Source organism: Otolemur garnettii, unplaced genomic scaffold, assembly GCF_000181295.1.
Source record: "Otolemur garnettii isolate 467f Iridium unplaced genomic scaffold, OtoGar3 scaffold00046, whole genome shotgun sequence".
NCBI classification, from domain to species: domain Eukaryota; kingdom Metazoa; phylum Chordata; class Mammalia; order Primates; family Galagidae; genus Otolemur; species Otolemur garnettii.
In genome coordinates, this window is record NW_003852441.1 from 7,528,901 (window position 1) to 7,546,229 (window position 17,329).

The following is a 17,329-nucleotide window of genomic DNA, read 5'->3' on the forward strand; positions in this document are numbered from 1 at the left end:
CTCCCTACACCCATCTCCCCACCCTCCCTACACCCATCTCCCTCCCCATATTCTAAGGCTATAATTAGGTTATATCTTTTCTATGAAAGCTATAATTTAGTTTCAAATTAGGGCTGTGTACATTGGATACTTTTTCTTCCATTCTTGAGATACTTTACTAAGAAGAACATTTTCCAGCTCCATCCATGTAAACATGAAGGAGTTACATAAAGTCTCCACCTTTCTTTAGGGCTGCATAATATTCCATAGTGTACATATACCACAGTTTATTGATCCATTTGTGGATCTATGGGCACTTGGGATTCTTCCAAGATCTGGCAATTATGAATTGGGCTACAATAAACATTCTGATACAAATATCTTTGTTGTAATGTGATTTTTGGTCTTCTGGATATATACATAATAAAGGAATTGCAGGATCAAATGGCAGGTCTATTTTTAGTTCTCTGAGTGTTCTCCAGATGTCTTTCCAAAAGGAAGGAATTAGTCTGCATTACCACCAGCAATGCAAAAGTGTTCCCTTTTCTCCACATCCACGCCAACATCTCTGGTTTTGAGATTTTGTGATATGGGCTAATCTTACTGGAGTTAGGTGATATTTCAAAGTAGTTTTGATTTGCATTTCTCTGATGATTAAGGATGGTGAGCATTTTTTCATATATCTGTAGGCCATGCACCTATCTTATTTAGAGAAGTTTCAAGTCCCTTGCCCACTCTGTGATGGGATCACTTGTTTTTTTCTTGCTAATATGTTTGATTTCTCTGTGGATTCTGGTTATTAAACCTTTGTCAGAGACATAACCTGCAAATATCTTCTCCCATTCTGAGGGCTGTCTATTTGCTTTACTTACAGTGTTCTTTGTTGTGCAGAAGCTTTTTAGTTTGATCAGGTCCCAATAGTGTATTTTTGATGTTGCTTCAATTGCCCTAGGGGTCCTCCTCATAAAATTTTCACCCAGGCCAATGCAGTGATTTTCAACTGGTGTGCCACCACACACTGGCACGTCATCAGAAGATTTTGAGTGTGCCACAAAAATTTTTAGATATCATTAATTAAATTATTCTCTCAAGTTTTTAAGCATATTCTTATTTTTACTCTTTTTTTTAAATCAAAATAATTTAAGTGTGCCACGGAAGTTAAACTATAAGGTCAAGCCATGAAATAAAAAAGGTTGAAAAACACTGATTTAATGGTCAACATAAGAGAACACAGCAGTGTTCTCATATCTACTTCTAGATCAAATTTATTGTGATATCACATGCCTTGTAGGGGTCCTGTGGCCTCTGGAGAACTTCACCGTATGCTCATGGAAGGTTGACACCAGCAAAATAGGCAAATAACATATTGGTACGACTATTTAGGTAGTTCTGATTTTGAGGATCCCCTGAAAAGGTCTCATGGACCAGCTCCCCCACCCTGACATACCATATGTGATTCTTAAGTCAAGCAGATAGTGGATATAATGTTCTTTCTGAGCCTATGCGAAAGTTTATATAACAAAAGTAAGTAGCAAATATACTACTGTGATGTCAAAATTAATTAGATGCCATCATTTTCCCCAAGCACACACACCCTCACAGTGTCATTGAAATGGTAGGCTAATGTATGCAAAGAGCTTTAGCCCAGCACCTGGCACATGGTAAGAGTGTGTTGTATTATTATTACATGACACCAATCACAGTGCTATGTGTTTTATGCCCCGCGTTAATGAATGCTCTGAAGTAGATACTAGAATTAGTCCCAGTTTGCATATGAGGAAACCAAGGCACGTTCACAAATAAAGAAACATGGCCGAGGTCGCACAGCTCTGAATGAGGACTCAGGCCCAGGCCTGCTGCCCATCCTTTGTGATCCACAATCTTCTCCCAGGAAGACTAAAAAACAAGAGGGCTGGATAAAGGAATTTAGGATTCCCCAATCACATGTTTTGGTTCAATTAAAAATGAAAGAGTACTAAGGTTAGAGAAGTATTGGGTTTCCCATACTTTTAGCATAAATGTTCAACTAAAACAGGCTGCATAGAAAAATGTAATTACACTGAGAGCAATTATGTAAAAATATGTATATATATGAACACACATCAGAAAAAGTTAATGGATGAAAATAGTTACTAGTTAGGATGTAAGATTATGACTGATTATTGTGTTTTGAGATTGTTTCTTCCATATTGTTAATATAAAGAGAATAGAGGCATTTATATATTTTGTATGCAAACCTGTAGCACACTTTAGAAGTTCATGCTACTCATTCTTTAATGTTTCTGATCAAAAATTCTCAAGCATCTCTTTCACAATGTCTACAAGTCTTCACCTAGGTCCCTGCCCCTTCAGAGTAAATCGGACTTTCTTCAATCACCAGTGTTTATTATAAATAAAAAGTTAGTTTAATTACAACCACTACGACAGAATTGTTTTCTGTTGTTTTTCATTGCAGATATACAACCTTTAATCTACATTATTATGCTCAAAATGCTTTTGTGGGATTAGTTGGAAAACTATGTTTTGGTGGAATATGCTTTAACTTTTAAATGAGGCTTCAGCAACTTATGACATTTTGGACTCAAATTAATTTCCAGAAGAAAGTCTGGAAATTCTTTTTTTGTTTTTTGTAAATGAATTAAAGTCCACTGAGAGAGGGGTAAGTTTCTAGCACATTAATCAGGATGAATTCAAAGGGATGCTCAAACACAGGGAAGGTAATAATGAGAACACGTATTTTAGAGAAAGCCTTGTTTGGTATTTAGCTGACAACTGGTATTCTGGGCACTATACAGGCTACAGGCTTGCAGAGTGGCTTGCTCTTGAGAGCACCTGAATTTGCCTAGAAGCAAAGCACTTCCAGTGGATACTGCATTTTTATGATCTGGAGAGAAATCCAGGAGGAACTCATTGGAAAACACAGTGGCTAATATTTTTGGTCTCCTTTCTTGTGCATACTTTCTTTTCTAAAAATGACGGTCTTGCCCATGTAAGGACAAGCTGATTGGTGTGTATTTCAGCTCCTCTCTTGCTCTGTCTGGCTTTTGGGGGCAGATAGGTTCAACATTTGTGGGAGGTGCCCTTAAGGAATGCCAAAGAAGGAAGACAGGAAAGGATAGAATTCAGACAATGAGGGATCTGAGTGATGTTGCCTTGACCTGGGTCAGAGAAACCACAGAACAGGTTTTCCTGAGCAGGTACCTGGGGGAGCTGAGCCCGAATATCTTCAGATCCAATGAATATGCTCTCCAGGTGTGTCCATGTGCGCTGCACCTCAAACCAGATGGCGATGACAGCATCGGCAGTGGACAGCTTCTTCTGCCAGCCTGAAACTTCCTCCAGGAAGAAGGCAACATGCTTAGACATCATCAGGTTCTGAAGTTGAACCTGATTCTCCTCCAGAACCTCTATGAGGTCCTCATCAGACCGCAGCAGGGGAATGCTGGTCCGTGGGTGGGGCTCGTACTGGAATTCCATGCCAGCCCAGGTGGCCTGCAGCTCTCGTAAGGTTTTCTCCATGCCCAGCTCTTTCACAGCTTTGTCCACAATGACCCGGACCTCATCCTCAAAGTGGTGCAGCTGGAGCTGTAAGAGGTGGGCCAGGGTGGTGTCCTCATCCGTGGTGAAGCTCACACCAGTGGCCTGCATCAGCTGTCCCCAGTGCCGCTCCCGGATGGCTGGATTCTGCAGCTCGGTGACAGCCCTCAGGGAGATGAGGGTGTCATGGACAGTGCTTTCCAGGCCTACGAATGCATCCCAGGCCATGACCTCCTTGTCCAGGCTCCGGATGTGCCGGGCAAACTGCTTGCATTCCAAGTCCATGGCTTCCACATTGATGTCCCTCCATGCAGTGGCCTCCCAAGCATGGATGCTGGAGGTCACCATTCCAATGGTGTCCCAGAGCTCCTTCAGCTGACAGACCTCCTTCCGGCACTGCCTCAGCTGCTTGTAGTCAGGAACATTGACTTCAAATAAGCCAGCTGACTCAGAAATGGAAGCCATGGTGGACTCCATCTGCTGGATCTCAAGGTGCCTGGCATCCAGCATTTGATGAGGGTTGATGCTATCAAACCTGAAAAACACAAGGAGTTCCTTTCATAAGTACAGCAAGCAGGGGCTCATCTCTTAGAGCTACAAAGGTTTCACCAGCTCGAATCTTTAAAGGCTTAGTATTCCAGGAAAGAGCTATAGTTTGTACCAAAGCCGCTAACCCTGGAAGGAAAGGACACTCAGGATAGGTTGGGGTGCAGCAGACACCAAGGAAGGGCAGTTCAAGAGGATCACTGTGGTTGCATCTTCCCCACCTAAGAGGGGGACACCCCTTCTCTAAGTCCCTTTTAGACTCTGCTCTTTCTTTAGCAGTTGGCTTCTGGAAGACCAGTGCACACAAAGGAGCATTGTTATTTTATAGCAGAAGCTCAAAGCCAATGCCTTGGCCAGGAAACCAGTGGCAAGCTGGCTTCCCATGGCAGAGCCACCTTCAGAGAAGTTCACACTTTAGTCTCTCTAACTTTGCTCCCTCTGAGGCAGTGGCCTTCAGCTTTGGCTGCAAATTAGGATTTTCTAAAAGCTTTGACAGATCCCCAAGCCCAGACTGCTTTCCAGACCAATTAAATTGGAATCACTGGGGATGAGACATGGGTAAACTCCCTACGTGATTCCCACATGCCAGGAGGCATCCTTGTCAGTGGCAACACTCACACCAGTGCTGCATCAGATTCAGGCAACAGTGCTCCATGTCCCAGAACCATTGTGAGTGGCCCTGCAGGTTGGGTGCAAGGCCCATGCTAGGGCTCCAGACAGCTAAAGTAGCTGTCTCTCATGGTGTGCCTTGGATCTGCAGCCTCACCCTGGTGAGTCTCTCCGGTACCCCGGGGCAGCCTCTGGCTCTGCACTTGACTCCTCCAAGCCCTGTATCTAGTGTTTCAGCTCACGTTCCCTCAATACTCTTCTCTCCGGTGATGTGGCACACATGCATATGGAGAATGCACCGAGGCCACATAGTGTTGACAGGTGGTATGCTGCCACCACTGAAGGCATGCAATCCAGGCAAAGATTTGGCTCTAAAACATGCACCCTACATGCAGGGGAACCCATGTGGTCAAATGACATCTGTTTGGTCAGGTACACCCATAACCCTAGTGTTCACAGAGACTCTCGTTATCCTTCTCACCCCACTGGATCCCCTGACCATCCCTGAGCTCAAGTTTTCTTGTCTGTATACTCGGAGGGCTAAATATTGGGGATACCATGGCTATGGGACAATAGTATGTTCTCAAATCACATCAGGGCACCACAGGGCTCCTTTTCAAGGGGAGGTTGAGAGGAAATGAACAACTGGAGCATTGACTGATTCCTCTTAGCTAGTGTGTGTGTGCGCACTTCTATCCATATACACATATGCATGTGTATGTCAGCCAGAGGTGTATGGAAGGGAGGGCAAAAGAAGGAAAACGAGACAAAAACTACTTTTCTTGAGCTACCCCTTCTCTCTGTTGACTTGAGAAGTATTTGACTTGATAGATGGAAAGTTGCCCTAATTAAAAGCATTTACCTGAGCCACTTACTACTTATGCCTAATTACCATGCAGTACAATAACAGTTATGCATACCATTACATTAGTGTCAGATTATCTTTAATGCTTGTTATGTTTGATTCCCACTTTTCCATCTTCATCATGTTTGGCTCAGGTGCTGTGGTTGGAGATTTACATCTTACAGGAATAAGACTAAATATCACTTGCAAGTCTCTCCTGCTCTTCTTATTCCTGGGTATTTATTTCAGAACAGAACATGAGACAGGAGTTCTCAGACTTGAAGAGGGCCCTCTGTCTACATGGGCAGGGAGCTCTCTGCCCTTCAAGCAGCTGTGGGAAAGAGGCTGAGAGGAAGGAAGTGGAATGCGCTCATGGCAAGTGGCACGTACACACAGCTCTCCAGCTGCTACTTACCATTTTGTGTCTTGGTATGTGCTCTTTCCTTTGTCCAAAGTACCCTTGCTTTCCACTCCTCTCGTATCCCCAAATGGGTCTTAATCATCGGAACTGTGAACTACAGGGACATGAACCACCCAGTGAAAGTTTAAGGGGTTACCCAGTGTACATTTCTGGAATTGTCCCTGGCTCTCTTAAGTTCTTGAGGTCAGGAAAGGTGTGTCACCTTGAAATCCTAGCACCTACATCACTTTCTGTTAACTCCACCCTTGAGACCACAACTTCAGCTACTCCGTAAATGCTTAAATCACATGAAAGAGTTGGATTAACTGGAAGAATAGGGTCAAGCTTGACAAATGGCATGTCTTAGGACACATCCCTGGGAAGGTGAGTGACTGATACTTCTCTTCTCTCCAGCCATTGAAGAGACAAGAGGCACTGTACAGGTAGAATGAAACCCTTCTTTCCTCATGTCTGCTGCGTTGGGCTGTGTGGAAAGCTTTTTTTCCTCCAGTTGTCATGTAGGACAGAACCCAGTAGGAGGGTGTCTTTGAGAAGGCTCTCCCTGACATTCCTAGAATCTAATGTTCTCCATTGGGCTGGAGCTTACATGGATAGGTTGTTTTGGTTAAGTAACCCCTGGATTGCCTTGGTCTCCATGTGAGTAGGAAGGTCGTATATCATGGGACCATCTCTGAAGGTCAAGAGGATGTTTCTTGAGGTCAGGAAGACCAAACCACAGAACTCAGCCACAGTGTGGAGGCTTCCCTTCGTTCAAGGGAAAGAATTAGTCACCAGTTTTAAGAGTTGTATGAAGTCCTTGAATCTGAGTATGATGATTTAGCCAATTCCTGTGAAGTGTGAGAGCTCAGCTAGAAATATGCTGAGATAGCTTAGAGTTAAGAACTAAAGGAGGAAGGAAAATTTGACTTGGACATGAAGAAAAACCAGCAAGGTCCTAATGAGAGACTCATTTTCTTTTTTCTCCTCAAAGACAAGAACATTAGAAACTGAGCTTATCCTGCATAATGCAACCAGAAACAGAAGTTTCCATTCACAGAGAAATGCACAAAGGTGTGTATTTATAAAGTCATAAATTGATCTAAAAATGGAAGAAGGCAGAATGAAATTCATCTACCACATACAGTACTTAAAAAATTTTAAACATTCCTGCAAACCACCCTAAGAAGCAAAACAAAACACATGAGTTGATGCCCAGTAAGATTTCCTTTAGCAACAAATCCACAGTTCTGTTCAATTCTTGATGTTTTTCTTGACAAGAAGAGAATTACATCAAAATTGCAGTAACGTTTGGTTTCCCACATGGTCATAAGCAGTTCTTTTCAAAGTGTTCTCTTCCAAATATTCATCTGCATGTCAAATTAACACATGTGAATTTGGAAAACCCAGCTAATGGTAGCAATATCTTCACAGCCAGCAGATACAACCGCTGAGAAAGAAAAACGAACCCAGCTATCAAATAGAAATAAAATTAAAAAAAATCCTCCCAGCTGATGGGTCTACACATGATCATACTATGAAGGGGAGATACACACAGCACATGGTGCCGTTTCCCTTTCCAGTAGTCTCAGAAGTCTCCTTTGAAGGATATTTCTGCAGACATCTTTGAATTTTTGTTTTTGGAAATTTTTAAAGAGACTATTAATGTCATTGTTTTCATGGACTTTGGTGTGGTTACCATTAAGTACTACCACCTCCTTGGAGAACCTCTCTCCCTTGCCAACTTTGGCTCTGTGTGATTGGTGTTCAAAAATTTCAATTTCAAAAGTTCAATTGCATACCCAAAGGAAAGTCAGAGGAATAATAAGCCTCAGACTCTGAAAGAATAGTTCCTAAAGGAGTTCTACAAATGTTTAAAGCAATAAATAATGCTTTGGAACCAGAGCTTAGCACCTAAGGCCATTGTCCTAAAGGGCCAAGGACCCATTTGGAGTCCCAAGCTCTGGCATGACTAATTAAAAGGAAACCAGTTACTTCCCTTTAAAGTAGCTGTTCTTGAACTTGGCTGCATACTAGAATCTCCTGGGAAGCTTTACAATCTACTGACATACAAGTCTCACCCTCAAAGGGTCTAATTTAGTTAGTCTGCATGACAATCAGGACCATGGGTTTAAAAGTTCCCTGGGTGATTCTGATGTGCAGCCAAAGTGGTGGCACACTGCTTCAGAGTCATAGATTGTATATATTTATGTCTTATTTCTAGTTTGTAGGCCTGTCCTTCCCTGCCTCTTAACGTACTCATCTCATTCTCTCTAACCCCAAGTATAATGCTTGGAAGATGGCAGCTGCTTAAGGAATGTTTGATGAGTGAGTGATAAAAATAGGCCCCTACTGTGTGTCGGGTTAGGAGAGCAGGCATCCTAGTTAGCCTACAAAAGACACTTTCAATTCCAAAACTAGAACAGTCTGGGTGAACCAGGATTATTGGTCACTGGAATGCCAACCGGAGGCTAATCAATTTCAAAATTATTTCCTTAATCCCAACCACAACCCTATGTGGTGGGTATGATTATTACCTGTGTCATACATATGAGAAACCTAAAGTCCAAAGGTGTTATGTAACCTGCTGTGGCATGGGCAGGAAGTCACAGACCTGAAATGAGACCCCAGGCAGCCTGCATGTAGGGTCCACATACCTAGTTATTGTGTGGTATTTTCTTCCAATAAAATGGTGAATTTTTTTGGGGGGGGGTGGGTGGGTTTTTGCTTTAATATTTCTGTAGGTAAATAGGCTTTAAAAATGAAAAGATTTCTCAGTTCTTACATAGGGCATTTTCCAGTTTCAGGATTTCCAAGTCTATCTACCTAAAACTATAGAAGAGACCCAGAAAAGAACTCAGCCCAGGGAAATAGAGTGCTCAATCTGACTGCCACATCAGCAGACTCGGGACCATTCAGAGTCAGCATCCTCCTGGTGGGAACTCGATGCTGACTGGTGGGCCAGAAGCAGACCCCTGGCAGACTTCTCCACTGGAGGCAGAAACTTCTGAGAAAGGAATCCAAAGGTGTGTGCAAAGGGGTACATATGAATGGTGTTGTCTGGCTTAAAGTTATTTTGTTACTAAAAGACCTACAAAAACAAGCAGGAGGGTGTCTGAACCTTACCAGGCAAAGAGAAATCCTCCTGAAGTAACCCTCACCTAACTCCTTCCTTGAGGCTACTCAAATGCCTTCCAAAATTATTTTAAAATTTTATCAGCTGCTTTTAAAAGCTGGAAGGAATCTGCAAGAATTGAGAATGCTAAAGGCTTAGTATAATCCTAGTCATTTTATCACATACAATCCCTCTATAAACTTAGAGCCACAAGAGACACCTAGACTTTTTAATGGCAAAATGTTTCCACAATCTTCCGTTATGTCACTCAGGCCACGCTAGGACTTCGCCATGTTAGCACCCTGCACCAGACAAAGAGTTTCAATGGGAGGGGCGGTTGTTAACTTGTCTTGGTCTGCCGGAAGAATACACCACTCCATAGCAAGATCATATGTGACGCAAACATCACCATGTTTGAGTGAAGTTGCAGTGGCCATGCTTATTCCCTACCTGAAAGGGGCTTCTTTGCGGAACCGCTCCCGGAATTGCTGCTGTTGAGCATCGAAGGCTGAGCACCTCTGGCGGAGGAGGGTCACTTCATTTGCCTGCAGTGGGGCCACGTGCTGCTTCACAGTCACAGCCATCTTTTTTATGTTGTCCCATTTCTCAGGAAGCTCCTGCAAAGGAGATCTTGATGTGGTCAAGGTGGTCCCACCTTTAACACAGTTCTTTGCTAAAGGTGGCACTAAGGTGGGGGTGTCGCCTGCCCACTCCCTACAACCTGCCCTCTACCTGCTCTTCCCTGCCTCAGTGCTCAGTTACCAATTTCCACCCCACTGACTGCCAATGCAGCACTAGCAGTCTTGCCCTCTCCCTCCTCTATCCCTATAACTCCATGACAACTCAGAAAGCTAAAGGTTCATTAAAATCCTAGAAATTCACCACATCCAATTCCTTTATAAACTCAGAGACACAAGAAGTTTCAAGAGCTTTTGTTTAAAGGTGAGATGTTTCTACAATGTTCAGTTTCTGCTGTTTCCTCTATTTCTGTAATGACCCTTGCCCTTTTCTGTATCTTTCAGGGGTGTTAGTTTCTTTTATGCCCCATGTTTCTTCTTACACCATCTTAACATCTGTCAAATCTGGCTTTTCTTCTCTGAATCAGAAAATTGGCTCATCTGTAATTCTGGAAAAAACAATTCTTCATTCGCATTAATTCTCTCATATATCGCCAGCATTACATTCTCCCATTTTTACTGAGCTTCCAAAACGTGCTAGGCATTACAAGTGCCACACATTATAGTTACAAAAGGCGGACTTTTCGGCACTAAGTTCTCTTTTCTGTTTAGTGCACCCCCTTCCCATCCCATTCTGAGCTCCTAAAATGTTTTCCCTGTTTCTTTCATAAGGAATAGACAAGTGCACTGACCTCCAGCTGCTTAAACACCGGTTCTGGTAGTTCCTGTTCATAGGTCTTCAGCAACTCAATAGTTTGCTTTAAGGGCTCAAACATCTCATCAGTGCTGCTCTGACGTTCTTTCACTGCCATGAGGTGTCCCCTCATCTCAACCAATCCTTGGAAATCTCCTTTTTTAACTTTCTTGAGCAAGCCGCTCCCACTAGTTTTTATAAACCCTTCAAGGTCGGCCAAGCTAATGAACAAAATGGGAACACAAGGGGTCATTCTCCTCCCACTCCTCAGAAGGGATACTTAACTCGTTTTTCTCATGATAATAACCATTATTGTGGAAAGCACTCAGAAGAAATATGTATTTATTTCTCTACAATAATCATTATTGTGGAAACACTCTGCACTAACTATGCCCTAATGGTTAGGATGTTGTCTTTGCCAGGCATGGTGGCTCAGCACTTGGGAGGCTGAGGCAGGTGGATTGCCTGAGCTCAGGAGTTCGAGACCAGTTTGAACAAGAGCGAGACCCCAGCTCTCAAAATTAGCCAGGCGCTGTGGCAGGTGCCTGTAATCCCAGCTATTTGGGAGGCTGAGGCAAGAGGATGGTTTGAATCTGAGAGTTTGTGGTTGCTGTGAGCTAAGATGCCATAGCACTCTACCAAGGTGACCAAGAAAGACTCTATCTCAAAAAGAAAAAAAAAAGAATCCTGTCTTTCTGCACAAGCATCATGGTTATGAAACGCAGAGATGAAGCTCTGTCTGGTACAGAGGTGGCATCTAAATGTAACCTGTGATCCTGGGTGGTGGCTGGAGCAGTAGTGGGAAAATTGGTGATGTTTGAATGAGGTGTGTAGACTAGTTACAAATTGTCCATTGATATTAACTTCTGAGCTTTGATAGTTGTGCTGTGGCCATACAAGATGCCACCACTGGGGAAAGCTGGGTGAAGGGTTAAAAGGAACTGTTTGTGCTATTTTTGCAGCATTTTCTGTTAAGTATGAAATTATTTCAAAGTGAAAGTTAAAAGAGAAAACAAAAATTTAAAAAAGTTAAAAAGATGCTATGCATTGTAAAGTCAGATACATTTAAATTTGATTTTGTGCACTTATTAGATATGTGTCATGAACCAATCTTTTAACATTTCTGAACCTCAATTTCCTCACCTGTAAAACAGAAAATGTTATTTCTGCTTCACTGTTCTTGAGAAAGTTACTGTAATCCCAGCTAAAAGAGCTTCATTCTTTCATTCAACACATTTTTCGGGGGCATCTTATTATGAGCCCTACCATGCTTCTGGGTTCTGAGGCTGAATGACAAGATAAGCAAAGACTCTGCCCTTAGGAAGCTTATATGATAGTGGGAAAAATGAACAGAAGACAAATCAATGAAATGAACTGTATAGTTTCACAAAGTAATGAGGGCTAATGAAAAACTGAATCAGGACACAGGATAGAGACTCTAGGATTGCTTTCAATGGTGGGGTCAGCAAAAGCCTTTCTGTGAAGGTGACAGTGAGCAGAAAGTAGTGACAGAAGAGGCACAGCAGGAACAAAGGCACCGGGGTGGGATAAAGTTTGGTTTGTGCGAGGAAAAGGGTAAAAGTTAGGGTGGCTGAGCAGAAGAAGAACAGGAAGAAACATGTTGAGAGAAGAAATTGAAGGCCAGGGAGTACAGGGCCTCTTTGACCATTGTGAGAAGTCCAGATTTCATTCTAAGTGTGAGATTCTGAGTAACAGAACACACAATCAGACTTAGATTGCCAAAAAGCTCTGGGGCTGGAGGTGGTGGTGCCAGTAATGGTGGCACTGGTGGTGGGGAGACCACAGAAAGGCAGATGAGGAGGACAGTTAAGGACTATTATCTGTGGTCCAGGCGGCAGAGAGGGTGGCTTTGACTTGAATGGTGGACATGGAGAGTGGTCAGAGTCAAGGCCATTTTGCAAGTTGAAATGAAAGGACCCATTGATGAAGTGGGTGGGAAGTGTAAGGAAATGAGTGAAATCAGTAGTGACTCCTGGTGAGAGAGTAAGTGGTGATGTCATTTAAAAGAGGGTTATTTATTTATTTATTTTTGGTAGGGAAAGGGAGACTCACTGGGTTTGTGATGCCTCCCAGACAGTAGACACCTAAGGGATTTACCCTTGAGGCAGCTGAATCTCAGCCAAGAGTTCCCAAGAGATGGAACGTAAATTACAAGTTTGGTAGTTATAAGCGCACAGTTACAAGAAAGTCTAGGACTGAGGCCTTCAGGATTCTAGTATTTTTGATGCTAGAAGAGGAGATGAACCCATCAAAGGAAATCAAGAAAGCATAGTAAGTGAGATAGAAGGAAAACAGGAAAAATCAAGATTCCTGAAAGGCACAAGATAAAACCCTTTGGGAAGAGGAGAATATTTTAACTTTGCTCAACACTGCTGAGAGGAAAAAGTAAAATGGAGGCCGATAACTATCACAGTACTTGAATCACTGGTGAGCCTGATGAGAACAGTTTCCGTGGGTGGCACAGTAAAAGCCCAAATGGAAAGAAAGTTAGAGAATGGTGGACTTCTATTTATAGAATGGTGGATTTCTATTTACAGCTGTATAGTTCACAAAGTAATATGAATAATCCCTTTGATAAAACAACTGAAATACTTAAGAAAATATTTCAAAATAATTTAAGCATACATCACTGAGGTGGCATGAAATTAAGAAATCTTTGAAAATGTAGTGAAAGCAAGAACCCTGGGAAGCAAGCAAGGTCCAAAGTTGGTTTCCACAGCATAGTTTCTACTGAACCTCGGAGACTTCCAGCTTCTATTTTGATCGTTTCATGAAATGTGAAAGATGTGTGATTAATTCTCAGATCCACATGAAGTGGAGAGGCTGTGCCTGAAGCTGGGACCATGAAAGTAAGCAAAAAATAAACATGCTGGGCAGAAAGGGACAGTATGATAACTGGGCTGACTTGGCCTTGGTGGACCTGTGTAGGGGAGAGTCCAAGTGGTCCGTGGTTGGTAGAGTCCCTAGAAGAACAGCAGAAACAAACACAAATCCTTTCCCTAGAGAGAATCCAATTAGAATCCAGTCCTCAAGGACTCCCCATGGGTAAAATTCTAAGAAATATGATTTTATAATAAGAAAAATCACAAATACACTAGAAAAAAGTCACCATTAGTAAGAGTCAGCAGAAATGGGGAAAGGGGAGGGAGGGAGGTTGGATGGGTGGAGGGAGGGTGATTGGTGGGATCACCTCTATGGTTTATCTTACAAGGATAAAAGTGATTCTTTCTAAAAGTAGAATATAAATGTCTTAACACAATAACTAAGAAAATGACATGGAGGCTATGTTAACGAGTTTGTTGAAAATATTTCAAATTGTATATGAAAACACCACACTGTATCCCATGATTGCATTAATGCACACAGCTATGATTTAATAAAAAAACGAAAGAAATGGTAAAATGAAACCTGTAAAAATTTCAGATAATGAAATTCATATGTATAATATAAAAAATTGCAATCCTTAATACATTCAAAAGACAAGAGTTCTTGTTAGTTTCAATGTTTCTGTCTCATATAACAGTAGAAAGTGGGTTCTGTGAAGTTTCTTGGACATCACTTCAAGACTAAGAAAAACAGATTCTTCCTTTGAAACATGATGTGTCAGTTTATCTAGAAATGGGTATTTAAGGACTCATCTTTTGGAAGCCTAGATAAGTTCTCACAGTCCCAGCAGATCACTCTCCCCATCCACAGCTCCGCTTGCTCTTTCTGCTTAAGCATAAATGCAGCCTTGTCTCAGAGAAGCGAGAATGGAATTTCCAGAGGTTCTCCAAACATGCTCAAAGTTTGTGATAGCATACAAACCTCAGTACTGAATGATGGATTCGGAGAAATAGCAAAATTTATTGGAGTGGGTAACATGAGAATTATGTCCTGTGATGGCATTACTTTGTGAAGAGAAGCATAGCGAAAACTTGTAAGAGGTGTTCTGGCAACACGAAATTTATCATACTGTGCTATGTCAATAGGAAATTCCAGGAGAAAGGAGCTAGTAGTTTTCTGTAGGCTTTTATGTCACCTTTAACAAATGACATGAATAAACAAACCATTTTTAAGTTGACACAACAGAAGTCTGTCTTTGAGATCATCCTCTAATACACATCAATGTATTCTTAAACTTGAAAAAACATGGGCTTGAAATTTGGGATACAGCAAGAGAGCATAAAAACAAGGAAGCAAAATTGTAACACAATCAAGTAGAAGATCTTAAAAATAGAAAATATAATTAAAATTTCAATTTCAATGAGTGTATTAAACTGGAGGTTTAAGACAAAGCCGAAAGAGTATTAAACTGCTATGTGGTGAACATGGGGAAGTTATCTAAACTGCAGTGCAGAAAAACAAAGAAAAATGAAAACTATGCAAGTTACTAAAAGACATATGCGATAGTAAAAGATCTTGCATAAATGTAATACACGTACAAGCTCCAGGAGAAAATAGCAAGAATAGGCAAAAAGCAACATTTGAGGCATGTCTGGCTGAGAATTTTCTTGAACTGCTGAAAGACACTTAAATGTAAGATCAAGAAAGCCTGAGAAATCCCAGGCAGAGTGAATATAAAGTAACCCTCACCTCAATACTTCAATATAAAACTGCAAATTACCAAAAGGAAAAAAAATCTTAAAATAATCTTAAAATTAGTTTCAAAGCAAAGACAGATTTCCACAATCAGAAGAAAATAGAACATCCATACTCATGATATGAGTACTCAGCAGCAAAGACGGGAGCCAGCACTCAGCAGAATAAGGTTTTCAGTAACCTAAGAGCATTTATGTTACTCTACAATTCTCTCTTCCTTAAAACTATTTTTTTTTCAAGAATAGGGCAAAATAAGTAAAAAGAATGAATGGGAGTTCCATCAATAGACCCTTACTAAGGGAACTTCTGATGGCTACACCTCAGTAGCAGATCTGTAAGATAGAAAGATACTGGTAAACACATTAGTAAATCTAAATAAACTTTGGATGTATAGATATTAAAAATAGAGTATAATTTGGGGGGCTTTAAATAAATAATAGAAAACCATCTAAATTATTAGGAATGATAGAATATAATTTGATGGATGAGCAATGGAGATTGAAATATTCTGCAGTCTTTGTGTTGGTTGTGAAGAGAGTAAAAATACTGATACATTTATTCATTTTAAGGATGCTTATTGAAACAGTAGTGATAACCATTACAGCAGTAGAACTACTAGCACAACTTTCAAACTAACAGAGGGAAAAATTGGAATGAGGAAAAGGAAAAATGAAAGAAAGCAGGGGAAAAAATTCTACCTAAAAGTAGGCAAGAAAAGAGGAAAAAGAAAAATGACTGTGAAATAAAAAACTGGTAGGATTAAATTTAAAAATACCACAATAACAAGAATGAAAGAACAAGTATCCAATGTAGTCAGTGCTAATATAAAACCAGCAGACAAACCAATACACACCTACATAAGAGAAAGAGTCAATTCAATTCAAGCTGGGAGGAGGAGGGCGGGCTCATGTGCTCCCACCTAATGGGCACAGTGTAAGGGTACATGGCACACCCTCCTGCGTGTGGGACACAATTACAGCAGACTTCACCTAACAAATGCAAACATTGCAACCCAATCGTTAGTACCTGCATATTAATCTGAAATTCAAAAAATATATCATTAAAAAACCCCAAATAAATAGAGTACAGTAAATGTTAATGAGTAAAACCATCCAGTTAAAAGATATATATTGTTAAAGTGGATTAGAAAGTTCAGTTCTATGCTGATGATAGAAATGTCTCCTAATGTAAGGGCACAGAAATATTGAAAGCCAAAAGATAAGAAGACACACAGTGGGCAAATATCACACTAAGAAAAATTGGTTTGGTTATATTAACATAAGATAAAAGAAAGTTTCCTAGGAGAAACATAATGAGTGACAAAGATCTTTAACGTTTGGATGAAAGGTTCAACTTTCCAGGAAGATATGAGAAGTCAAACTCTGTATGCCCATATAACATATCTTAAAATATATGAAACAAAAATTTACAGAATTACAAGGAGAAATTGACAATACACTATCAAAGTGGAAGATTTTTTTTAACACTGTTCTCTCAATAATTGACAAATTAAGCAGATTTTTAAAAGACAGTGAAGGATTCCCTGCACTTCTTTCCCCACAGGTTGTATTAGTTTGCAATATGCCCACAGGAAAGAAAAAATACAAGTATATTCTAGGAAGGGGGAGGGAAAGGAAGAGAGGGTGAGTGGCGGGATCTCACTCAATGTGCATAATGTGAGTACGTTCAGTGGGCTCCCTGGGTGAAGGTCTCAACTAAAACTTGAACTTTACCTTAGAATTGAAAACAATGTAACCTAAACATTTGTACCCTCATATTAATCTTAAATTTAAAAAAGAAAAGAAAAAGTGATGAAGATACAGTAGATTTGAACAGAATGAACAAGCTTGTTAAAATGGGCATGCACAGAACATTATATCTAGCAGTTAAAGAATACACGTTCTTTTCAAATGTGCCCAGGATATTTATAAAAACCGACTATACATAGTGAATAAAGTAAACTTCAATGAATTTCAGAAGCTTATTATCACATACATCACATTTTCTGGCCATGCTGCAATTAAATTGAAAATTAATAATAGAAATATACCTAGAAAAACCTCATGTTTGGGAATTTTAAAAAATCTAAACACATTAAAAAGTAGATATTAAAAATAGAACTAAATTGAAACAAAAATATTATATACTAAAACTTGTGAGAAGGCAGCAAAATTGTATATAGAAGGGGATTTATAACTTTAAATGTTAGCAAAGATAGAAGGTTCAAAATTAAGAAGCAAAGTATCTATTTTAAGTTATCCAAAGAATGGAAAAACAAAGCCAAAAGAAATAGTAAAAGGAAATACTAAGCATAACAAATAATTGAAAC

The 17,329-nt window shown here is 40.6% G+C and overlaps 1 protein-coding gene across 1 annotated transcript in view; it reads right to left on the reverse strand.

Moving 5' to 3' along the window:
- Positions 1-17,329, reverse strand: part of DNAH9 (dynein axonemal heavy chain 9) — a 373,298-nt gene that overhangs the window by 281,696 nt on the left and 74,273 nt on the right. Inside the window, exons 18-20 of the mRNA XM_003791085.1 lie at positions 10,397-10,619; positions 9,478-9,644; positions 3,181-4,051 (exon numbers count right to left, since the gene is read on the reverse strand). Coding sequence (XP_003791133.1) covers positions 3,181-4,051; positions 9,478-9,644; positions 10,397-10,619 — 1,261 coding nt within the window. The remainder of the gene's footprint in view (positions 1-3,180; positions 4,052-9,477; positions 9,645-10,396; positions 10,620-17,329) is intronic.